The following is a 25433-nucleotide window of genomic DNA, read 5'->3' as shown; positions in this document are numbered from 1 at the left end:
TTTGTTTTTAAAAGCTTCCCAATCCCATTTATTATATGCTCTCTATTTAGCCTTTGGACTGTCTTTAACTTCCCTGGTCAGCCATGATTGGCTCATCCTCCCTTCATCCTTTGGGATGTATCTTTCCTGTGCCTTTTGAATTTCCCCAGAAACACCAACCATTGGTGTTCTACATCACCGTTGGAAGAAGTGTCCCATTCTAATCAACTTTGGCCAGCTCCTCTCTCTTGCCTCTGTAATTCTCTTTCCCCCACTGTAATACTGATAATCTGACTGTAGCTTCTCCTTCTCAAACTACAAGGTGAGTTCTATCACATTATGATCATTAACTCCTAATGGTTCCTTTACCTTAAGCTCCGTCATCAAATCCAGTTCATTACACAACATCCAAGCCAGAATTTCCTTTTCTCCAGTGGGCTCAACCACAATCTACTCTTAAAAAGTAAATAGAGCCACTCCCCCCTCTGACTCCCTGCCTGTCTTTTCGATATAATCTGTACCCTTGGAGGTGAAGCTCCCAACTATGATCTTTCAGCCGCGCCTCAGTGATGCCCACAGTGTCATTATTTTCCATTCTCTAACTGCACTACAAGATCATCTGCGTTATTCTGTGTACTGTATGTATTCAAGTACACCACCTTCAGTCTTGCATTCATCACCCTTTTGGATCCTGGCCCCCTGTACAATTTAATTTATCCCCCTGACTGCCATTTTGCCCGATCATATGGGTTCCACTTTCTCTGCCTCACTATGCTCCTCCCTGAATCTATGATCCTCTCCTCTCCCATCTCCCTCAGTCCCTCCAAAATCTGTCAGACATTGATCCCTTCCCACTTTAATCCCCACAGTGTTCCTTTCCTCATCATCCCCCAGTACAGTGAATTACAAAGCTCTCCCCCCCCCCTTTCATTTTTAAATGGCTCGCCTCTGTCCCCTCGATGGAGATTCTCCCACTTGGGAAACATCTCTATATCTCCCCTAGTTTGTCCCCTCAGGGTCAGAGATGTCTCAGTAGCCCCACTGTACACAACTTCTGATGATGGAACAACCTCAACCTCACCCCCCTCCCCACAGAAGAATCTTTCCAGGACAGTTTCTAGTTCCAGCCTATTCTTTCTTCATTTGGTCCCAAACAGAGCCCTGTGCTCCAGGTGATACCTTACTGCTGGAAGGGGACTCCCACCCTCGTGGAAAAAGTCTAAATTTCATTCCCCTCTCTCCCACTGACTGGCACAAGAACTGCTCGATCCTTCTGGCCTGATGTGGAACTCAGAATACGGGACAGTATAACGCAGGTCCATCTAGTCTGTGCTGAACCATTTAAACTGCCTACTCCCATCGACCTGCACTGGGACTGTATCCCTCCGTTCCCTACCATCCATGTACCCGTCCAAACTTTGCTTGAACATTGAAATTGAGCTCCCATGCATCACTTGTGCTGACAGCTCATTCCACACCCTCACGGCCCTCTGAGTGAAGAAGTTTCCCCTCATGTTCCCCTCAAAACTTTTCAGCATTTACCCTTAATTCATGACCTCTAGTGGTTGTAGTCCCACCCAACAGTGGAAAAATCCTGCCTGCATTTACCCTATCAATACACCTCATAATTCTGCAGAGCTCTATCAGATCTCTCAGTCTTTTACGTTCCAAGGAATAAAGTCCATATAACTCAGGTCCTGCAGACCTGGTAACTTCCTTGTAAATCTTCTCTTACTCTTTCAACCTTATTTATGTCTTTCTTGTAGGTAGGTGCCAAAACTTCACGCAATTCTCCAAGTTAGGCCTCACCAATGTCTTACACAAGTTCAACAGATCACCCCATCTCCTGTACTCAATACTTTGATTTATGAAGGCCAGTGAGGTAAAAACTTTCTTTACGACCCTATCTACCTGTGACTAATCTCAATGAACTATAGACCTGTATTTCCAGACCCCGTTTCTTTACCACACTCCTCTGTGTAAGACCTACCTTGTTGCACCTCACTTCTCTGCATTAAATTCCAGCTGGTCCAGATCTTCTGCAATGTCTGCAAATTTGCTGATCCATTTAACCCCATTATCATACAGATCTTTGATACAGATGACAAACAACAAGGCACTCAGCACTGATCGCTGCGGCCTGCACCAGTGACAGGTCTGCAGTCAGAGAGGCAACCATCTACTCCCACTCTCTGGCTTCTCCCACAGAGCCAGTATCTGATTCAGTTTACCTCACCTTGCATGCCAGCTGAATGAACATAGAAAACCCACAGCACAATACAGGCCCTTCGGCCCACAAAGTTGTGCCGGAGATGTCTCTACCTTAGAAATTACTAGGGTTACCTATAGCCCTCTATTTTACTAAGCTCCATATACCTATCTAAAAGCCTCTTAAAAGACCCTATTGTATCCGCCACCGTTGCTGGCAGCCCATTCCACACACTCACCACTCTCTGAGTAAAAAACTTACCCCTGACATCTCCTCTGTATCTACTCCCCAGCAATTTAAACCTGTGTCCTCTTGTGGCAACCATTTCAGCCCTGGGAAAAAGCCTCTGACTATCCACACAATCAATGCCTCTCATCATCTTATACACCTCTATCAGGTCACCTCTCATCCTCCATCACTCCAAGGAGAAAAGGCCGAGTTCACTCAACCTATTCTCATAAGGCATGCTCCCCAATCCAGGCAACATCCTTGTAAATCTCCTCTGCACCCTTTCTATGGTTTCCACATCCTTCCTGTAGTGAGGTGACCAGAACTGAGCACAGTACTCCACGTGGGGTCAGACCAGGGTCCTGTGTAGCTGCAACATTACCTCTCGGCTCCTAAATTCAATTCCACGATTGATGAAGGCCAATGCACCGCATGCCTTCTTAACCACAGAGTCAACCTGTGCAGCTGCTTTGAGCGTCCTATGGACTCGGACCCCAAGATCCCTCTGATCCTCCACACTGCCAAGAGTCTTACCATTAATACTATATTCTGCCATCATATTTGACCTACCAAAATGAACCACTTCACACTTATCTGGGTTGAACTCCATCTGCCACTTCTCAGCCCAGTTTTGCATCCTATCAATGTCCCACTGTAACCTCAGACAGCCCTCCACACTATCCACAACACCTCCAACCTTTGTGTCATCAGCAAATTTACTTACCCATCCCTCCACTTCCTCATCCAGGTCATTTATAAAAATCATGATGAGTAAGGGTCCCAGAACAGATCCCTGAGGCACTCCATTGGTCACCGACCTCCATGCAGAATATGACCCGTCTACAACCACTCTTTGCCTTCTGTGGTCAAGCCAGTTCTGGATCCACAAGGCAATGTCCTCTTGGATCCCATGCCTCCTTACTTTCCCAGTAAGCCTTGCATGGGGTACCTTGTCAAATGCCTTTCTGAAATCTATATACACTACATCTACTACTCTTCCTTCATCAATGTGTTTAGTCACATCCTCAAGATATTCAATCAGGCTTGTAATGCATGACCTGCCCTTTACAAAGCCATGCTGACTATTCCTAATCATATTATGCCTCTCCAAATGTTCATAACTCCTGCCTCTCAGGATCTTCTCCATCAACTTACCAACCACTGAGGTAAGACTCACTGGTCTATAATTTCCGGGGCTATCTCTACTCCCTTTATTGAATAAGGGAACAACATCTGCAACCCTCCAATCCTCTGGAACCTCTCCTGTCCCCATTGATGATGTAAAGATCATTGCCAGAGGCTCAGCAATCTCCTCCCTCACCTCCCACAGTAGCCTGGGGTACATCTGATCCGGTCTCGGCGACTTATCCAACTTGATGCTTTCCAAAGCTCCAGCACATCCTCTTTCTTAATATCTACATTCTCAAGCTTTTCAGTCTGCTGCAAGTCTGCACTACAATCACTAAGATCCTTTTCCATAGTGAATACCGAAGCAAAGTATTCATCAAGTGCCTCTGCTATTTCCTCCGGTTCCATACACACTTTTCCCGCTGTCACACTTGATTGGTTCTATTCTCTCACGTCTTTTCCTTTTGCTCTTCACATACTTGTAGAATGCCTTGGGGTTTTACTTAATTCTTTCTGCCAAGGCCTTCTCATGGCCCCTTCTGGCTCCTAATTTCCTCCTTCGGCTTCTTCCTAGTAGCCTTATAATCTTCTAGATCTCTAACATTACCTAGCTCTCTGAACCTTTTGTAAGCTTTTCTTCTTGACTAGATTTATTACAGCCTTTATACACTGCGGTTCCTGTACCCTACCATAACTTCCCTGTCTCATTGGAACGTACCTTTACAGAACTCAACACAAATATCCCCTGAACATTTGCCACATTTCTTCCATACTTTTTCTGAGAACATCTGTTTCCAATTTAAGCTTCCAATTTCCTGCCTGATAGCCTGATAATTCCCCTTACTCCTTGCCTTCTTGCCCAACCTCCCATGTGGGGCCTTTTCAAAGGCCTTGCTAAAGTCCATGTAAACAACATCCACTGCCTTGCTTTCATCTGCTTTCTTAAAAATCTCAAAGATTGGTTAGATGTGACCTACCACGCACGAAGCCATGCTGACTGTTCTTAATCAATCCTTGTCTACCCAAATGCTGATACATCCGGTCCCTCAGAATACTTTCCAATAATCCTCCTACTGCTAGTGGCAGATTCAACGGCCTATAATTCCTGGTTTATTTTAGAGTCTTTAAGAACGGAACACCTGTGGCTATCATCCAATCCCCTGTTATCTCACCCGTCGCTAAGATGATTCAAATATCTGTGATAGAGCCCTGGCAACTTCTGCACTTGTCTCGCACAGGTCAGGCCCTGGGGATTTATCCACCCTAATTTGCCGTAGGACCTCCTCCTCTGTTATCTGTGTATGGCCATGACCTCGCTGTTGCTTTGCCTCATTTCTGTAGACTCTGTGTCTGTCTTGTGAGTAAATACAGATGCAAAAAAAAATTTAAGATCACTCTCATGTCTTTTAGCTCCACACATGGATTCCCATTCTGATCTTCCAGAGAACCAATTCTGTCCCTCGCAATCCTCTTGCTCTTAACGGATCTGTAAAATCCCTTAGGATTCCCGTTCACCTTGTCTGCTAGGGCAACCTTGTGCATTTGAGTCCTGATCCCTTTCACAAGTGTTTCTTATCCTCCACAAGCACCTCATTTGCTGAAAACCTGCTATGCACCTCCTTCTTTCTCTTAACCAGGGCCTCAGTGTTTCTTGAAAACCAAGGTTCCCTACACTTGTTATCTTTACCTTTTATCCTTCCAAGTGCACCTTTGCCAGAAAACAGCCTGTCCCAATCCACTCTTGCCAGATCATTTCTGCTCCCATCAAGCTTGGCCTTTCTCCAATTTAGAATCTCATGCCCTGAACCAGACCTGTCCTTTTGCACATTTACTTTGAAATTAGTGCAAAGTGTTCCCCTACACACCTGTCCCATCTCATTTCCTAATACGACATCAAGTATCACACTCTTTCTTTTTGGGATTTCTACGTACTGATTAAGGAAACTTTCCTGAACACATTTGGCAAACTCTCTCCCATCCATCTTTATTAATCCCAAAGGAAATTACAGTGTCACAGTAGCGTTACAATTGCACAGATATACAAATATTATAACAGAAGTAAGAACAAATGAAAAATAAGTTACCACAAACAGCCAAGGTGGCATGCAGAGGGTGAGGAACGTTGTCCGGAATTGCAGGATTTTCTGTAGGTCCCAGCCTCCAGTGTGTCCAGTTTGGCTCCTAGAGTAGAGCCAGCCTTTCTCATCAGTTCATATGTGGAAAGTTAAAATAATCTACCATAATGACCTCATGCTGCTTGCCACAATCTGCAATCTTTCTTCAAATTTATTCCTCTCAACCCCTGGGACTGGTGGGTGGCCTGTGATATCGCCCCATTAATGTGGCCAGACTTCCCTGATTTCTCAGTTCCACTCAGTGTGTCTGTTCTGACTGCGTGCTGCCATTACACCACCTCTGCCTCCTTCGTCCCTCTCGCTCTGTCAAGTCTAGAACAATGGGAGCCTGGAATATTCAGCTGCCAGTCCTGCCCCTCCTCTCACTAATGGCTACAATATCATAATTCCGGATTTTGATCTGCCTGTCCTCTTGCATTGAAATATTAGCAGCTCAGAACACTCGTCTCACCTTTCGGTTCCTTACTTTGTTTGAGGTCTGACCTACACTAGAGTTCTCGTACTCTGGTTCTCATTCCCCTGTAACCCCACTGTTCAGCTCTAGCCCTGTCCCCCCTTTCTTCAAACCTGACCCTCACTCAGCTCCCTCCCCCCTACTCCCTGTAGGAGAGATGTCCATGGCAGAGCTGTCTGTGTTACAGAGCACGATAGCACTGAGATGGGAACTTTGGCCCGTCTAGTCCATGATGGCCCACTGCCGAGTTGCAAGAACCCATACTGGATCATATCTCTCCATACCTCCCCATCTTTGTACTTGTCCAAAGTTTTACAATGGAACCCGTATCCACCAATTCCACTGGCAGCTCGTTCCACACTCACACCACCCTCTCAGTGTAGAAGCTTCCCCTTGGCTTCCTGGTGACCCACAGGGTTTGTGCTAATGTGAGACTGGGGGTGGGGGTGCTCTGTCTCCCTCCCCCCCTTCCCGCTCCCCAGGAGACGGTGGAAACGCGGATGAACAGACGGCCGTGGCGATCGCCAGTGTACAACAGGCAGGATTCGGAGACCACAGTATCCAGTACCAGTTCCGGACGGAGAACAATGGGGGACAGGTTGGCAGCAACAGGAGGGGGGAGAGGGGGTGATGGGCAGGTGTGGGATGCTGGACGGGGAGGGCAGGGTTGGGGGGAGAGGGAGGCATGAGGAACAGGATGTGGGCTGGGGTGGGTACAGGATGGGAATGCAGAAACCAGAATTCTCAATCCGCAACCTATCCCGTTCACTTCTCTCCCCCCTCTCCCTGCTGAAATTTCCTGGGAGCTGTGATTCCTGCTTACTCCCATCCACCCATCACCTTCATTTCTCCCTCAACTGTGTTTCCAGGGGCTCACACACGAAATGCCAGGGAAATGAGCTTTTTGCAATAGTAGCACAGTACACGATGAGGACGAGCTCGCAGAAATCTGTGTGAACTTGTTACGTATATGGTGGCATCCGCTAGTCTCGCGAGCCCGTGGATTTGGCCTGGGCAGTTGCCCATGCAGCGAGTCTCCCCTCTCCACACCAACAACGTTGTCCAAGGGAAGGGCAAGGGCCGATACAGCTGGGCACCGGTGTCGTCGCAGGAGTTGCCGGAACGAGGTTGAATATATTGTGCAAAATAAACAGCACAGCAAACAGATTTAGAGAAAGCATGGAATAGTTTGAGTTATTTGGAGTTTTGTGTTCAGACCTGGCTGCCTTGATTCAAGAGATATGGTATAGTTCCCTTCATTGGCTGGAGGGGTGGGTTCGAAGGCTGTGAGGTACCGTTGCGGCTCTGTAAAACCCCGGCTAGACCACGCATGGAGTATCGTGTTCAGTTCTGGTCGCATCGTTATAGAAAGGATATGAACACTTCAGCGAGGGTGCAGAAGAGATTTACCAGGACGCTGGCTGGATTAGAGAGTGTGACTTTGAAGATACGTTGGGAAAGCTTCAGCGAGTTTGGACTTTTCTCTTTGGAGCAAAGGAAGATGGGAGTGACTTGATAGAGGTGTACAAGTTGATGAGAGGCAGAGATCGAGTGGACAGTCAGAGACTTTGCCCAGGGTGGCAATGGCTAACGCTAGGGGCGTAATTTCAAGGTGATTGGAAGAGAGTGTAGGGATGTCAGAGGTTAGTTTTTAACACGCAAGATGGTGGAAGCTGCAGGAGTTGGTGGGAGAGGAACATACTTTATTGAAGAGACTGTTCGTTAGACACATGGGTGATAGAAAAATGGAGATTTATGTAGAAGGGAAGTGTAGAGCAGTGAATCCCAGCAGGCTGGTTACGTGTCCTGAGGGAAATAGAAATCATCGTGGGTGTTGAAGATACTTTGCAGGGGGGGGCATTCTAACTTGAGGCGCGAGACCTGACCGACTTGCACTTGCAGAGAAAAGGATAAGCGGCTGGAACACAGGAAGAACTGTAGCTCTGCGGGTGGTAAAGCAGCCGACCCTGAGGATTCCTCTTGAGCTGTTCAAAGCGACCTCTGCTTCATATATGCAGTTCAGAACCATCGTTGGGGATTATGGGACCTCATCGCACTAACTGGAATAATAGAAAGGTAGCTTGCCGAACACCAGCTCTTTCACAACTAACATTCAGATTCCAGTTTGAATCCTCGTCTACGCAATCTTTGCTGTTGTGATCATCTTCCTCTTCATCTTACCGTTCCTTTGTGTGTCTCTACCATCGCTCCATCCGTGTCAACTCGCTGCAGTGGCCAACGTCCCATAGGCATTCCCAGTTCGTGTTCATTTCTCGTTGTAATTTATTCATATGCCGGGATCTCTGAGTCTGAAAGCAGTGAAGCCTTGAATTCTAATCCCGATAAGAAACAGAAACTACAGAAAGTACATTGTCACGTATCCAGAGTATAGTTTTGTTCCGTTCCCATCAGGTCGGTGATGCTCCATCAAGAGGAGAGAAGCGTTTGAAAAGTGTTGCCAGAAAGTTAAAAATGACCCTGATCGTAGCTTCGTTGCTTCTTACAACATTTTCAAACTGTTAGCACAACGTGGAAAATCTCATACAGTGGGTGAAAGATTAATAATGCCTTCTGTATCAGAAGTACTCATCACTGTTCTCAAAATGGATACCAGTATTTTACAATCAATTCCTCCAAGTAATAACTCTGTAGCTGGTCGTATTGATGGAATGAGTGAAGACATTGAGTATCAACGACACATAGAGCTAGAAAAATCAGAATTCGGGATACAACTGCAAGACACCAAGGCATTGCTAATGGGATATGTACAGTTTATCAAAAATGAATAAGTTTGTGAAGAGACTCTTTTGTAAAATGTCAAGAATCATAAAGTTGTGAAATGGTGACTACCAGATCGCAAACGTCACTGCACTTTAAGGAGGGAGGAAATTATAGGCCAGTTAGCCTAACCTCAGAGGTTGGGGAAGTGTTGGAGTCTATTACTAGGGATGAGGTTTCGAGGTATTTGAAGACTAATGATAAAATGAGTCAATGTCAGCATGGTTTCTGAGAAGGAAAAACTTGCCTGACAAACCGGTTCGAGTTCTTCGAGGGAGTAACAAGCAGGGTGGACAGAGCAGAGGCCGTGGATGTCATTCACTTGGATTTTCAGAAGGTGTTTGATAAGGTGCCACACACGAGGCTGCTGAACAAGATGAAATCCCACGGCGTTACAGGAAAGATTCTGGCATGGATAGAGGAATGGCTGACGGGCAGAAGGCAGCGAGTGGGAATAAAGGGGGCCTTTTCTGGTTGGCTGCCAGTGACTCGTGGTGTTCCTTGGGTCTGCTGCTAATGGAATTGATGGCTTTGTGGCGGAGTTTGCGAATTATACGAAGATAAGTGGAGGAGTAGGTAGTGCTGAAGAAGTGAAGTGATTGCTTGGACTGGGACTTAATTGGAAGAACGGGCAAAGTAGTGGCAGATGAAAGAGTGTTGGGAAATGTATGATAACAAAGGAACAACAGTGTGGAATATTACCTAAATGTGGAGGAGGTTCAAACGTCAGAGATGCAGAGGGACTCGGGCAAGACTCCCAGAAGGTTAAGTCACAGTCTGAGTCTGTGGTAAGGAAGGCAAATGCAATGTTGGCATTTATTTCAAGGGGAATAGAATATAAAAACAAGGAGATAATGCTGAGCCTTTATAAGACACTCATCAGGCCACACGTAGAGTATTGTCAACAGTTTTGGGTCCCATATCTCAAAAAGGTGTGTTATCATTGGAGAGATTCCAGAGGAGGTTCACGAGAATGATTCAGGGAATGAAGCGGTTAACTTATAAGGAGCATTTGGGCCTGTACTCTCTGGAATTTAGAAGGCATATCTCATTGAAACCCACCGAATGTTGAACGGACTAGATAGAGTGGATGTGGAGAAGATGTTTTGTGTGGTGGGGGTATCCAGAACTAGAGGGCACAGCTTCAAGTTTCAGGGGCAATGAAACTTGATGAACAGAGAATTTCTCTTTACCCAGAGAGTGGTGAATGCTCTGCCGCAGACTGCGGTGGAGGCTGAGATGGTGGGTATATTTAAAGTGGAAGTTGATCATTTTCTGATCAGTCAGGGCAGCAAAGGATATGGCAAGAAGGCAGGAGTGTGGGGTTGAGTGATCGGCCCTGATGGAACGGCTGTGCTGAACGGCCAAGTTTGCTCCTGTGTTCTGTGGTCTTGAGGCGTTGATTGGCAGCAGTTTGGGGTTTGAGTCAATTAGCGATTGAACGTGTGGGAAGGTGTAACTCAGTCAGATTTGCCGATTGAATACATAAGGCATTGATTAGCGGCAGTCTGACATTTGAAGAGTGGCCAATCAGCAACTGGAATTGATTGGCAAGAACAGTAAAAATGCAGTGGCAAGTGGAGCAGCTAGTGTTAGAGTGGTTATTTGAGGCTCTTGTGAAAGTGGAAAGGCAGGGAGACCTCAGTCTGACAACGAAACCCACAAGAAGTACACCCAGCTCCAGCTTCCACCACTCTGCATGAAGGGAGACTGAGGGGTGATAAACAGGACGTACAGGGAGGTAGGTACACACAAGGTGCAGGACACAGGAAACTGGGTGACAGTCAGAGGGGAAAGGGGTTAAGGAGCCCCATCGACCACAGGTACACTGTCAGTGGTGTGGTCTTTGGCACTGAGTGACTCTGGCTCAGAAGGGAAGGGGGAAGCAGAGGTGAGCTGTGGTGATAGGGGATTCGTTAGGGGAACAGAAAGGAGGTTCTGTGGATGAGAATGAGATTTCCTGATGGTACGTTGCCTCCTGGGTACCAGGCTCCACGATGTCTTAGACTGAGTCATCAGAATTCTTAATTGGGAGGGTCAGCAGCTGGAGGTTGTGGTCCATGTCGGGACCAATGACATGTGTAGGAAGAGGGATGGGGTTCTGCAAAGGGAGTTAGGTGCTCCAGGGTTGTGATCTGAGGATTGCTAACTGTGCCCTGTGACGGTGAGGTCAGAAACAGGAAGGTCAGACAGTTTAACGTGGCTGAAGAGCTGGTGCAGGAGGAAGGGCTTCAGAATTTTATCATGGGGCTCTCTTCCAGGGTAGGTGGGACCAGTGCAGAAGAGTTGGTTCACACCTGAACTGGAGGAGGACTAGTATGATGTACTAGTGGGAAGGTCTGCTATCACTGCACGGGGGAGTTTAAACTTTGCAGGGGGATGGGAACCAGAGTGCAGGAGCAGATCGTGGAGAGGTGTTGTTAATACCTCAGACAGTCAGGGGTCAAAAGTTGAGCACGGTGGAACTAATGTTCTGAGCTGCATTTTTCAACGCATGAAGTATCGCTGGACAGGCAGACGAGCTCGGGGCGCGGAATCATGATATTGTCGCCATTAGTGAGATTTGGCTACGGGGGGGGCAGGACTGGCAGCTCGGTGTTCTGGGTTCTGTTGCTTTAGACGCGACAGAGTGAGAGGGATCGAAGGAGGAGAGTGGCATTACGAGTCAGGGAAAATGTCACGGCAGTGCTCTGTCAGGACAGACTGGAGAACTCCTCCAGTGAGCAGTTATCTGTATCAGTGATCTGGGAGATAATGTGGTTAACTAGATCAGCAGATTTATGGGTGACACTGAGTTTGGAAGTGTAGTGGTCAGTGAGGGAGGCTATCAGACATTGCAGTGGGATGTGGAGCGGGTGGAATTTAAAGCAGACAAGTGCGAGCGAGGCCAGGTGTTAGCATTTTAATAGGACTGTCCAGGGTCGGTCTTGTAGGGCACTGAGGAGTGTGGTAGAGCAAAGGGATATGGAAATACATTTCATTGGAAGTGGTGTCGGTGCTAGATAGGGTTGTAAAGAAAGCTTTTAGCACATTTGTTCACTCATTATGTTCCATGTCGTATCATGGTCTTTCCATGATTGCTCATGGTAAATTTTTCTACGCAAGTGGTTTGTTTTGCCTTCTGGGCAGTGTCGATGGAACTCGGTATTTTAAATGGGCCAGCAAAGACTAGATGGGCTGATGGGCCTGTACTATGTGGCCTTTCCACAGTCTTATAAAGTTGCAACCTGACTTCACAACTCTTGATCTCGATGCCATGATTAATGAAGGCAAACATATCTTGACCACCCACAGTACTCGTATGGCCACTTTGGAAGGGCTGTTGGGTTGGGCAGCTGTGCCAACATCGGGAGCACTGGACAACCCCACCACAGAGGTGCCCCCTCCTCTTGCTCTGTGGCTCAACAGGAATTAATTTCCCAGTGTTTGTTGCAGGAATTGCTGCGTTGTCCGAAAGCCTTAGGCCACATCTGTAGGGAGGCTGCCTAATACTTACAGTGTGGAATGGAGGGCAAATCTGGTGAGGGCAGAGTGCTTTGGGAGGGGTGTGGTACAGGCGGGGTGCGAGGGGGCAGGGTGTGGTGTGGGTGCAGACACACCCAGCCCTGGGCCACCAGGCAAGGGTTATTTAAACAATTGGTTTATTGATTATTACAGAATGTCTGTCTGGTGCCTCCCACACCCTGGCCCACCATGGAGACCCATATCAGAATCAGGTTTAGCACCACTCACTCACTCTATGTCATGAAATTTATTTTTTTGTGGCAGCTGTACAGAGCAATACGCAACAAAACGTGGAACATTTATAAGTAGGTTATGTACAGAGATCCAGTGTCTTACTGATCAGACCATTACGCAGTGACGCAGAATTTCCTGACCATGCGGTTTTCTGGTATCTGCATTCCATTTTTTTTCACGGATGTGGGAATGGAAATGGCATTGGAAGTTCTGGGGTGCTGGCGGCAAGTGACAATAGAGGGAGGGAGGGCTGGATGAGCTCACAGAATAGTACCATACCCTCATTGAAATCCCAGCTCCTATCCCATGGCAACATTCCTGGTCCCACTCCTATCCTGGGAGGGCCTTCCATAAGACATGGGAGCAGAATGAGGCCATTCAGCCCATCGAGTGCTCTGCCATTCCATCATGGCTGATTTACTATCACTCTCAATTCCATTCTCTGGCCTTCTCCCTCTAACCTTTGTTGCCCTGTCTAATCAAGAGCCTATTAACCATTAAATATAAACAATGATTTGCCCTCAATAGCCTTATGTGGCAATGCATTCCACACATTCACGGCCCTCCGGCTAAAGAAATTCCTCCTCATCTCTGTTCTGAATGGATGTCCCTCTACTCTTAGGTTGCCCCTCTGCTCCTATACTCACCCACTATAAGAAATGTCCTGTCTACATTCACTCTATCTGGGTCTTTCACTCTTTGGTAGGTTTCAGTGAGAGACTCCAGTGAGTACAGACCCAGGTCTATCCGTAGCTCCTCATATGATAGCACTTGCATTCCTGGACCCTCTCCAATGCCAGCACAACCTCCCTGGATCGAGGCTGTGTTACCCCGCCCTCTGACCTTGGACTGTGGGTGAGGGAGGATCCTGGGAGTGAAATTGTTGGGGGAAGGGAGAGGGAGGGGCTGGTGTGGATTTGGGAGTTTGGTTGTAGGGTGAGTTGGTGTGGGGGTGGGTTGACATAAGACCTGCCCCTACTGACCTGTGACATTCCCCCCCCCCGCAGGTGACGTACCGGGTGGTGCAGGTGTCAGACGGACAGCTGGACGGGCAGTCGGACAGTGCGGGAGCTGTCAGCGTCGTCTCCTCCACCGCCTTCACCAGCAGCCAGCAGGCGGTGGCCCAGGTGAGTCTCCGGTGACCTCAAATTGCCTTGTGGAAGGAGGGAGCAGAGGGCAGGTGGAGGGCCCAGGTGAGTCCCCGGTGACCTCAAATTGCCTTGTGGAAGGAGGGAGCAGAGGGCAGGTGGAGGGCCCAGGTGAGTCCCCGGTGACCTCAAATTGCCTTGTGGAAGGAGGGAGCAGAGGGCAGGTGGAGGGCCCAGGTGAGTCCCCGGTGACCTCAAATTGCCTTGTGGAAGGAGGAAGCAGAGGGCAGGTGGAGGGCCAGAGGTTTGGAGCAGTGTGCGTTGAAAGTTCGGACCAAATGGGAATGGCTGTGGGTCACTGTGGGCTCAGATGTTGGGCCTCTGGTACTGAAGGGTCAGAGGTGCAGAGCCGGGGCCGTATGTCAGCGAATGGGCAATATCATTATGAGGGATGAACTGCACCTAATGCACTCCGACCTTTGACCATCCCCTTGCCCAGTCTAAACTTTGACCCTTCTATCCCCCTCGCTCCAAGATGTCCCATTACTACCCTCCCTCTCATGACCCCTCAGCGACCTCAGCCTCTGATGCCCCCATGAACTCAATGTGACCTCTCCATGACCCATGTGGCCCCTTGTAACCTCACCTTCTGATGCCTGACCTCCAATCTGTCCCATGATCGCTTGACCTTACTCTCACCCTTGATCCTTCTTCAGCCTGCAGTGACATCTGACCCCACTGTGAACTCTTAACCTTGTGACCCCCTGACCTCACTGTGATCTCCTGACTCTGTTGGTCTCTTGTAATGCCTGTGTCCCCACTGTGACTCCTTAAATCTTGTGACCCACTCCATTGACCCTTTAACCCCGCTGTGACCCCTCTCCTCTCTGCCCCGGCAGGCAGTGATCCAGAATCCGTTCAGCAATGGCGGGAGCCCCTCGACGGAGTCGGTCGGTGGGGAGGCACGGTTTACCTACTTTCCAGCCTCAGCCGTGGCTGACGGAGCCACTGCGGTCGTGTCAGCCCAAGGGGACCCCTCTCTGGCCCAGGGCGGAGGTGAGTGGGGAGAAGAAGATGGAGGGGGGGGAAGGGACATGGGGGGGGGGTGAAGGGGGTCGCTCTTGGGCGTTCAACTGCACAAATTGCCTACCTCCCCCGACCTTCCATATGCACCCCTCCCCAGAAGGAACCGTCTGTGCTCGTTTCCTCCCTCCCCCTCCTGGGGACAGGTTAATCCCCCCCCCCACCCCCCCCGGTTCAGGGGTTGGTCCTCCTATCACCTCTCGGGGTCTCCATTCCCCCACCCAGTGAAGGATCAATCTGCTCGCTCCCCACCGGGAACCCCTCTACCTCCTCACTGCTTTCAACACCACTGTCCCCAGTTTCCCATAAACTCCCTCACGCTCTATCTGCCCCTCACTCGGGAGGAGAGGCGTGGGGGGGGGGTAACAATTTACAGCAGCTGATCCATCAGTGGGATGTGAGAGGGAACCAGTTGTCACATGGAGAACATGCAAACTCCACACAGACATAGACCCACGCACTCATACGCACAGAGACACACACAGACACACTTACACACGCGTGCACAGACACACACACTCTCTCTCTCTAAATCAGCATTCCACTGGTGACCGAGCTCCCTGCAGAATATGACCCGTCTACAACCACTCTTTCCTCCTGTGGGCAAGCCAGTTCTGGATCCACAAAGCAATGTCCCCTTGGATCCCATGCCTCCTTACTTTCTTAATAAGCCTTGCATGGGGTACCTTATCAAATGCCTTGCTGAAATCCATATACACTACATCTACTGCTCTTCCTTCATCAACGTGTTTAGTCACATCCTCAAAAAATTCAATCAGGCTCGTAAGGCACGACCTGCCTTTGGCAAAGCCATAATGTCTGTTCCTAATCATATTACGCCTCTCCGAATGTTCATAAATCCTGCCTCTCAGGATCTTTTCCATCAACTTAACAACCACTGAAGTAAGACTTACTGGCCTATGCAACACACACAATAAGCTGGTGGAACGTAGCAGGCCAGGAAGCATCGACGGGAAGGAGTACAGTCAACGTTTCGGGCCGAGACCCTTCGTCAGGCCCAAAATGTCGACTGTACTTCTCCCTATAGATGCTGACTGGCCTGCTGCGTTCCACCAGCATTTTGTATGTGTTCCTTGAATTTCCAGCATCTGCAGATTTCCTCGTGTTTGCTTACTGGCCTATAATTTCCTGGGCTATCTCTACTCCCTTTCTTGAATAAGGGAACAACATCCACAACCCTCCAATCCTCCGGAACCTCTCCCATCCCCATTGATGATGCAAAGATCATCGCCAGAGGCTCAGCAATCTCCTCCCTCGCCTCCCACAGTAGCCTGGGGGTACATCTCGTCCAGTCCCGGTGACTTATCCAAGTTGATGCTTTCCAAAAGCTCCAGCACACCCTCTTCCTTAATATCTACATTCCCAAGCTTTTCAATCCACTGCAAGTCATCCCTACAATCACCAAGATTCTTTTCCGTAGTGAATACCGAGGCACAGTATTCATTAAGTACCTCTGCTATTTCCTCCAGTTCCATACACACTTTTCCACTGTCACACCTGATTGGTCCTATTCTCTCACATTTTATCCTCTTGCTCTTCGCACACTTGTAGAGTGCCTTGGGGTTTTCCTTAATTCTGCCCGCCAAGGCCTTCTCATGGCCCCTTCTGGCTCTCCTAATTTAATTTTTAAGCTCTTTCCTGCTGGGCTTATAATCTTCTAGATTCATATCATTACCTGTTTTTTGAACCTTTTGTAAGCTCTTCTTCTCGACTCGATTTACAACAGCCTTTGTACACCACGGTTCCTGTATCCTACCATCCTTTTCCTGTCTCATTGGAATGTACCTATGCAGAAATCCACGCAAATATCCTCTGAACATTTGTCACATTTCTTCTGTACATTTCCCTGTTTCCAATTTGTGCTTCCAAGTTCCTGCCGGATAGCTTCAAATTTCCCCTCACTTGTATGTGTGTGAGATAGAGGCGTACAAGATCATGAGAGGCATTGATCGTGTGGATAGTCAGAGGCTTTTTCCCAGGGCTGAAATGGCTGCCACAAGAGGACACAGGTTTAAGGTGCTTGGGAGTAGGTACAGAGGAGATGTCAGGGGTAAGTTTTTTACTCAGAGAGTGGTGAGTGCATGGAATGGGCTGCCGGCAGTGGTGATGGACGCGGAAACGATAGGGTCTTTAAGAGACTCCTGGATGGATACATGGAGCTTAGCAAAAAAGAGGGCTATGGGTAAGCCTAGGTAGTTCTAAAGGACACGTTCGGCACAGCTTTGTGGGCCGAAGGGCCTGTATTGTGCTGCAGGTTTCTCTCTCTCTCTCCTCCCTCCCCTCTCTCTCACTCACCAACTCTCTCTGTCTCACACACATATACACGCACTCACACACTTTAAATCACTCTCACACACACACACACACATACGCTCACTGTTTCTCACACTCATTTATGCATGCACTCTCACACTCCCTCTTACACCATCGTGCACCCTCACACTCTCACTCACTCTCCCAGAGCCTTGGGGCTGAGAGGAAATTTTCTACCCACTCCTCGTTTCCTGGTAACTCTTGCGATTACGAGCAATCCCCCTCTCCCTGAACCACAGTGCTCCAGGATGAAATCTTCACCTAATCACTTCTCTCTGCTGCGTCTGGTGAACTGGCTTGCCATCACTGGCTTCAGACAGGGTGCCTTGTTTCAGGGCTGCACTACAGGGAAAGGCATAAAATTACAGATTGCAGAATAAATAAACGTTTGAAAGAGAAGAGGAATACCGAGGTAGTGTTCGGGTTGATGGATCGTTCAGAAATCTGATGGCAAGGAAGAAATTGCCCACATCCTAATTTCCCCATCTCACCAAGCATGACGCATACCCTAGTCGATTGTCTTCCTCTCCAACCTCACCGAGTCACAACACAAAAACAGGCCATTTGGCCCATCTGCTCCATGCTGGCCTCGATTCCTACCTGAGCCAGACCAATTTGCCTGCGCTGGGCCCCTATCACCCTAAACCTTTCCTCTCCATGTCCCTGTCCAAGCACCTTATAAATGTTGGTAATGTACCTGCCTCGACCACTTCCTCTGGCGGCTCATTCCACATGCAAACCACACTCTGGGTAAAAACCTACCCCACAGGTCCCCTTCAAACCTTTCCCCTCTCACCTTAAACCTGTGCCCTGGAGGTTTAGACTCTCCTACCCTGGGGAAAAGATTGTGACCATCCGCCTTATCTCCACCCCTCATGGTTCTATGAACCTCTATAAGGTCACCCCTTCACTCCAGTCCCAGTCTGTCCAGCCTCTCCTGATAACTCAAACCCTCCAGTCCCAGTAACGTCCTCGTGAATCTTTCCCACACCCTCTCCAGCTTAATGACATCCTTCCTGTAGCTGGGCGACCGGAACGACACACAATGTTCCAAAGTGTGGTCTCACCAACGTCCTGTACAGCTGTAATATGACATCCCAACCCCTGTACTCAGCGTCCTGCCTGATGAAGCTCAGCGTGCACTAGAATCGAGTTGTCCTGTGTCACCACTTTTAGAAAACCGTGTGTCTGTACCCCGAGGTGTACAGATGTGACAATTCCTCAAGGCCCCAAATGACAAGCTGTTCCTTCCTGTGTTCCTACAGAGGCGAAGCAGCTCACAATGTCCCTGGACTGAGTTACCTGTCAGCGTACAGTGACATCCCTCACCATGAAAGACAGCTCCCACAATACCTTAGGTCGTTTGGTACAACAAGGGAGTGTGTAATAGGGTTGTGTGGAGGGAGATTCACTGTGTCTGATCCTGGGAGTGTGTGATGAGACGGTGTGGAGGGAGATTCACTCTGTCTCTGACCCCGGGAGTGTGTGATGGGACGGTGTGGAGGGAGATTCACTCTGTGTCTGACCCCGGGAGTGTGTGATGGGACGGTGTGGAGGGAGATTCACTCTGTGTCTGACCCCGGGAGTGTGTGATGGGACGGTGTGGAGGGAGATTCACTCTGTGTCTGACCCCGGGAGTGTGTGATGGGACGGTGTGGAGGGAGATTCACTCTGTGTCTGACCCCGGGGGTGTGTGATGGGACGGTGTGGAGGGAGATTCACTCTGTGTCTGACCCTGGGAGTGTTTGATGGGACGGTGTGGAGGGAGATTCACCCTGTATCTGACCCTGGGAGTGCGTGATGGGACGGTGTGGAGGGAGATTCACCCTGTGTCTGACCCTGGGAGTGTGTGATGGGACGGTGTGGAGGGAGTTTCACTCTGTCTGACCCCGGGAGTGTGTGATGGGACGGTGTGGAGGGAGATTCACTCTGTGTCTGACCCTGGGAGTGTGTGATGGGACGGTGTGGAGGGAGATTCACTCTGTGTCTGACCCCGGGAGTGTGTGATGGGTCAGTGTGGAGGGAGATTCACTCTGTGTCTGATCCTGGGAGTGTGTGATGGGACGGTGTGGAGGGAGATTCACTCTGTGTCTGACCCTGGGAGTGTGTGATGGGACGGTGTGGAGGGAGTTTCACTCTGTGTCTGATCCCGGGAGTGTGTGATGGGACGGTGTGGAGGGAGATTCACTCTGTGTCTGAGTCCGGGAGTGTGTGATGGGGCAGTGTGGAGGGAGATTCACTCTGTGTCTGACCCTGGGACAGTGTGATGGGACGTTATGACCATAAGACACAGGAGCAGAATTAGGCCTTTCATCGAGTCTGCCCCCCTGCACTATTCAATCATGGCTGATCCTTTTCTACCCTCCTCAGCCCCACACCCAGCCTTCTGCAGTAACATTTGACGCCATGTCCAATCAAGAACCTATCAATCTCTGCCTTAAATACCCCCAATGACCTGGCCTGCCTCCGGTAACCAATTTCACAGATTCATCACTCTCTTGATAAAGAAATTTCTACTTAAAAGGGCGCCCCTCTATCCTGAGGCTGTGCCCTCGTCATAGACTCTCCCACTAAGGGAAACATCCTTCCCACATCTACTCTGTCCAGGTCTTTCCACATTTGAAAGCTTTCTATGAGATCCCCTCATCCGTCTGAATTCCAGCAAGTACAGACCGAGTCAGTGAACTTTCCTTGTACGATAACCCTTTCATTCCTGGAATCATCCGTGTGAACCTCCTCTGGACCCTCTCCAATGAAATGAAGAGCAGTTCACAATACTGAAGGCGAGGCCTCACCGGGGCCTTAAAAAGCCTCAGCATCTCATCCCTGCTCTTGTATTCCAGACCTCTTGAAATGAATGCTGACATGGCATTTCCCTTCCTCACCACCGACTCAACCTGCAGGTTAACCTTCAGGGTGTCCTGCACAAGGATTCCCAAATCCCTTAGCATGGCAGATTTTCTCCCTGTTTAGAACACAGTTTGTACATTTATTTCTACTGTCAAAGTTCCTGACCATGCAGTTTCCAACATTGCATTTCATTTGCCACTCTCTTGTCCGTTCTCCCAGTGTCTTAAGTCCTCCTGCATCCTACCGGTTTCCTCAACACTACCTGCCCCTCCACCAATCTTCATATCATCTGCAAACTTGCTAACAAAGGCATCCATTCCATCATCTCAATCATTTATGTACAACGTAAAATGAAGTGGTCCCAACACCGACCCCTGTGGAACACCACTAGTCATTGGTAGCCAATCAGAAAAGGATCCTTTCATTCCCACTCGCTGCCTCCTGCCAATCAGCCAATACTCTGACCAGACCAGTAACTTTCCTATCAGCTTCATGTGTGGCACCTTGTCAAAGGCCTTCTGAAAGTCTAAATATACAACATCCATTGCATCCCTTTTATCTTGTAATCCCCTCAAAGAATTCCACCAGGTTCGTCAGGCAGGATTTTCCCTGAAGGAAACCGTGCTGACTTTGTACGATCTTGTCCTGTGTCGCCAAGTACTCCATCACTTCATCCTTAACGACGGACTCCAACATCTTCCCAACCACTGAGGTCAGGCTAACTGGTCTATAATTTCCTTTCTGCTACCTTCCTCCTTTCTTAGAGAGTGGAGTGACATTTGCAATTTTCCAATCGTCTGGAGCCAGAACCCTAGGGTGCAGTTCCTCTGGTCCGGGTGACTTATTTGTCCTTAGATATTTCAGCTTTTTGAGCACCTTCTCCCTTGTAATAGTGACTGTACTCACTTCCCTTCCCTCACACCCCTCAACACCAGGCACACTGCCAGTGTAAAGACAAGACACTCACTCAGTTCATTATCTGTCATCTCCTTGTCCCCATTATTATTTCTCTGGCCTCATTTTCTAGTGGCTGTATATCCATTCTCATCTCGCTTATTTTTACTTACTGGTAATAGTTTTTTCTATCCACGTTGATACTGTTTGCTAGCTTGTTTTCATATTTCAATCTTTTCCTCCTCATGGCTCTTTGTGTTGCTCTCTTTAGGTTTTTAAAAGCTTCCCAATCCTCTGTCTTCCCACTAATTCTTGATTTGTTGTATGCCCTTTCCTGCTTTTCAATCAGCTTCGACTTCCCTTGTCATGGTTGTACAGTCGGACCTCCTTATCCGCGAATTCTTATCCTCCTTATCCTCGAATTCTTATCCTCCTTATCCGCGAATTCTTATCCTCCTTATCCACGAATTCTTATCCTCCTTATCCTTATCTGCGAATTCTTATCCTCCTTATCCTTATCCGCGAATTCTTATCCTCCTTATCCGCGAATTCTTATCCTCCTTATCCTTATCCTCGAATTCTTATCCTCCTTATCCTTATCCGCGAATTCTTATCCTCCTTATCCACGAATTCTTATCCTCCTTATCCGCGAATTCTTATCCTCCTTATCCTTATCCGCGAATTCTTATCCTCCTTATCCGCGAATTCTTATCCTCCTTATCCGCGAATTCTTATCCTCCTTATCCTTACCCTCGAGTTCTTATCTTCCTTATCCGCGAATTCTTATCCTCCTTATCCTTATCCTCGAATTCTTATCCTCCTTATCCGCGAATTCTTATCCTCCTTATCCGCGAATTCTTATCCTCCTTATCCGCGAATTCTTATCCTCCTTATCCTTATCCGCGAATTCTTATCCTCCTTATCCTTATCCTCGAATTCTTATCCTCCTTATCCTCGAATTCTTATCCTCCTTATCCGCGAATTCTTATCCTCCTTATCCTTATCCTCGAATTCTTATCCTCCTTATCCGCGAATTCTTATCCTCCTTATCCTTATCCGCGAATTCTTATCCTCCTTATCCTTATCCTCGAATTCTTATCCTCCTTATCCGCGAATTCTTATCCTCCTAATCCTCGAATTCTTATCCTCCTTATCCGCGAATTCTTATCCTCCTTATCCTCGAATTCTTATCCTCCTTATCCGCGAATTCTTATCCTCCTTATCCTTATCCGCGAATTCTTATCCTCCTTAACCTTATCCTCGAATTCTTATCCTCCTGATCATTATCCTCGAATTCTTATCCTCCTTATCCGCGAATTCTTATCCTCCTTATCCTTATCCTCGAATTCTTATCCTCCTTATCCGCGAATTCTTATCCTCCTTATCCTTATCCGCGAATTCTTATCCTCCTAATCCTCGAATTCTTATCCTCCTTATCCGCGAATTCTTATCCTCCTTATCCGCGAATTCTTATCCTCCTTATCCGCGAATTCTTATCCTCCTTATCCTTATCCGCGAATTCTTATCCTCCTTATCCTTATCCTCGAATTCTTATCCTCCTAATCCTCGAATTCTTATCCTCCTTATCCGCGAATTCTTATCCTCCTTATCCTTATCCGCGAATTCTTATCCTCCTTATCCTCGAATTCTTATCCTCCTTATCCGCGAATTCTTGTCCTCCTTATCCTCGAATTCTTATCCTCCTTATCCTCGAATTCTTATCCTCCTTATCCTTGAATTCTTATCCTCCTTATCCTTATCCACGAATTCTTATCCTCCTTATCCACGAATTCTTATCCTCCTTATCCTCGAATTCTTATCCTCCTTATCCTCGAATTCTTATCCTCCTTATCCTCGAATTCTTATCCTCCTTATCCACGAATTCTTATCCTCCTTATCCTTGAATTCTTATCCTCCTTATCCTCGAATTCTTATCCTCCTTATCCTCGAATTCTTATCCTCCTTATCCTTATCCACGAATTCTTATCCTCCTTATCCACGAATTCTTATCCTCCTTATCCTTATCCGCGAATTCTTATCCTCCTTATCCACGAATTCTTATCCTCCTTATCCCCGAATTCTTATCCTCCTTATCCACGAATTCTTATCCTCCTTATCCTCGAATTCTTATCCTCCTTATCCACGAATTCTTATCCTCCTTATCCTCGAATTCTTATCCTCCTTATCCTCGAATTCTTATCCTCCTTATCCTTATCCGCGAATTCTTATCCTCCTTATCCTCGAATTCTTATCCTCCTTATCCTCGAATTCTTATCCTCCTTATCCACGAATTCTTATCCTCCTTATCCTCGAATTCTTATCCTCCTTATCCTCGAATTCTTATCCTTATTCTCGAATTCTTATCCTCCTTATCCTCGAATTCTTATCCTCCTTATCCTTATCCTCGAATTCTTATCCTCCTTATCCTTATCATCGAATTCTTATCCTCCTTATCCTTATCCTCGAATTCTTATCCTCCTTATCCTCGAATTCTTATCCTCCTTATCTTCGAATTCTTATCCTACTTATCCTCGAATTCTTATCCTCCTTATCCTTATCCTCGAATTCTTATCCTCCTTATCCACGAATTCTTATCCTCCTTATCCACGAATTCTTATCCTCCTTATCCTCGAATTCTTATCCTCCTTATCCTCGAATTCTTATCCTCCTTATCCTCGAATTCTTATCCTCCTTATCCTTATCCTCGAATTCTTATCCTCCTTATCCTTATCCTCGAATTCTTATCCTCCTTATCCTCGAATTCTTATCCTCCTTATCCTTATCCTCGAATTCTTATCCTCCTTATCCACGAATTCTTATCCTCCTTATCCTCGAATTCTTATCCTCCTTATCCTTATCCTCGAATTCTTATCCTCCTTATCCACGAATTCTTATCCTCCTTACCCTTATCCTCGAATTCTTATCCTCCTTATCCTTATCCTCGAATTCTTATCCTCCTTATCCTTATCCTCGAATTCTTATCCTCCTTATCCACGAATTCTTATCCTCCTTATCCTTATCCTCGAATTCTTATCCTCCTTATCCTTATCCTCGAATTCTTATCCTCCTTATCCACGAATTCTTATCCTCCTTATCCACGAATTCTTATCCTCCTTATCCGCGAATTCTTATCCTCCTTATCCTTATCCACGAATTCTTATCCTCCTTATCCTTATCCTCGAATTCTTATCCTCCTTATCCACGAATTCTTATCCTCCTTATCCTTATCCTCGAATTCTTATCCTCCTTATCCTTATCCTCGAATTCTTATCCTCCTTATCCACGAATTCTTATCCTCCTTATCCACGAATTCTTATCCTCCTTATCCTTATCCTCGAATTCTTATCCTCCTTATCCTTATCCTCGAATTCTTATCCTCCTTATCCACAAATTCTTATCCTCCTTATCCTTATCCTCGAATTCTTATCCTCCTTATCCTTATCCTCAAATTCTTATCCTCCTTCTCCTCGAATTCTTATCCTCCTTATCCACGAATTCTTATCCTCCTTATCCGCGAATTCTTATCCTCCTTATCCTTATCCACGAATTCTTATCCTCCTTATCCTTATCCTCGAATTCTTATCCTCCTTATCCACGAATTCTTATCCTCCTTATCCGCGAATTCTTATCCTCCTTATCCTTATCCTCGAATTCTTATCCTCCTTATCCACGAATTCTTATCCTCCTTATCCTTATCCTCGAATTCTTATCCTCCTTATCCTTATCCACGAATTCTTATCCTCCTTATCCTTATCCTCGAATTCTTATCCTCCTTATCCTTATCCTCGAATTCTTATCCTCCTTATCCTTATCCTCGAATTCTTATCCTCCTTATCCACGAATTCTTATCCTCCTTATCCTTCTCCTCGAATTCTTATCCTCCTTATCCACGAATTCTTATCCTCCTTATCCGCGAATTCTTATCCTCCTTATCCTTATCCACGAATTCTTATCCTCCTTATCCTTCTCCTCGAATTCTTATCCTCTTTATCCACGAATTCTTATCCTCCTTATCCTTCTCCTCGAATTCTTATCCTCCTTATCCACGAATTCTTATCCTCCTTATCCTTCTCCTCGAATTCTTATCCTCCTTATCCTCGAATTCTTATCCTCCTTATCCACGAATTCTTATCCTCCTTATCCTTCTCCTCGAATTCTTATCCTCCTTATCCTCGAATTCTTATCCTCCTTCTCCTCGAATTCTTATCCTCCTTATCCACGAATTCTTATCCTCCTTATCCTTCTCCTCGAATTCTTATCCTCCTTATCCACGAATTCTTATCCTCCTTATCCGCGAATTCTTATCCTCCTTATCCTTATCCACGAATTCTTATCCTCCTTATCCTTATCCTCGAATTCTTATCCTCCTTATCCTTATCCTCGAATTCTTATCCTCCTTATCCACGAATTCTTATCCTCCTTATCCTTCTCCTCGAATTCTTATCCTCCTTATCCACGAATTCTTATCCTCCTTATCCTTCTCCTCGAATTCTTATCCTCCTTATCCACGAATTCTTATCCTCCTTATCCTTCTC

The 25433-nt window shown here is 47.2% G+C and overlaps 1 protein-coding gene across 1 annotated transcript in view; it reads left to right on the top strand.

Moving 5' to 3' along the window:
* usf2 (upstream transcription factor 2, c-fos interacting) overlaps nt 1-25433 on the top strand; it is a gene marked incomplete at its 5' end in the record, with an annotated part of 108958 nt that overhangs the window by 4267 nt on the left and 79258 nt on the right. The window contains 3 exons of the mRNA XM_059961131.1: nt 6616-6731; nt 13657-13776; nt 14637-14793. Of these exons, the coding sequence (XP_059817114.1) occupies nt 6616-6731; nt 13657-13776; nt 14637-14793 (393 nt within the window). The remainder of the gene's footprint in view (nt 1-6615; nt 6732-13656; nt 13777-14636; nt 14794-25433) is intronic.

This window comes from Hypanus sabinus, unplaced genomic scaffold, assembly GCF_030144855.1.
Source record: "Hypanus sabinus isolate sHypSab1 unplaced genomic scaffold, sHypSab1.hap1 scaffold_398, whole genome shotgun sequence".
Taxonomy (NCBI): domain Eukaryota; kingdom Metazoa; phylum Chordata; class Chondrichthyes; order Myliobatiformes; family Dasyatidae; genus Hypanus; species Hypanus sabinus.
This window is presented reverse-complemented; position numbering and strand designations above follow the sequence as displayed.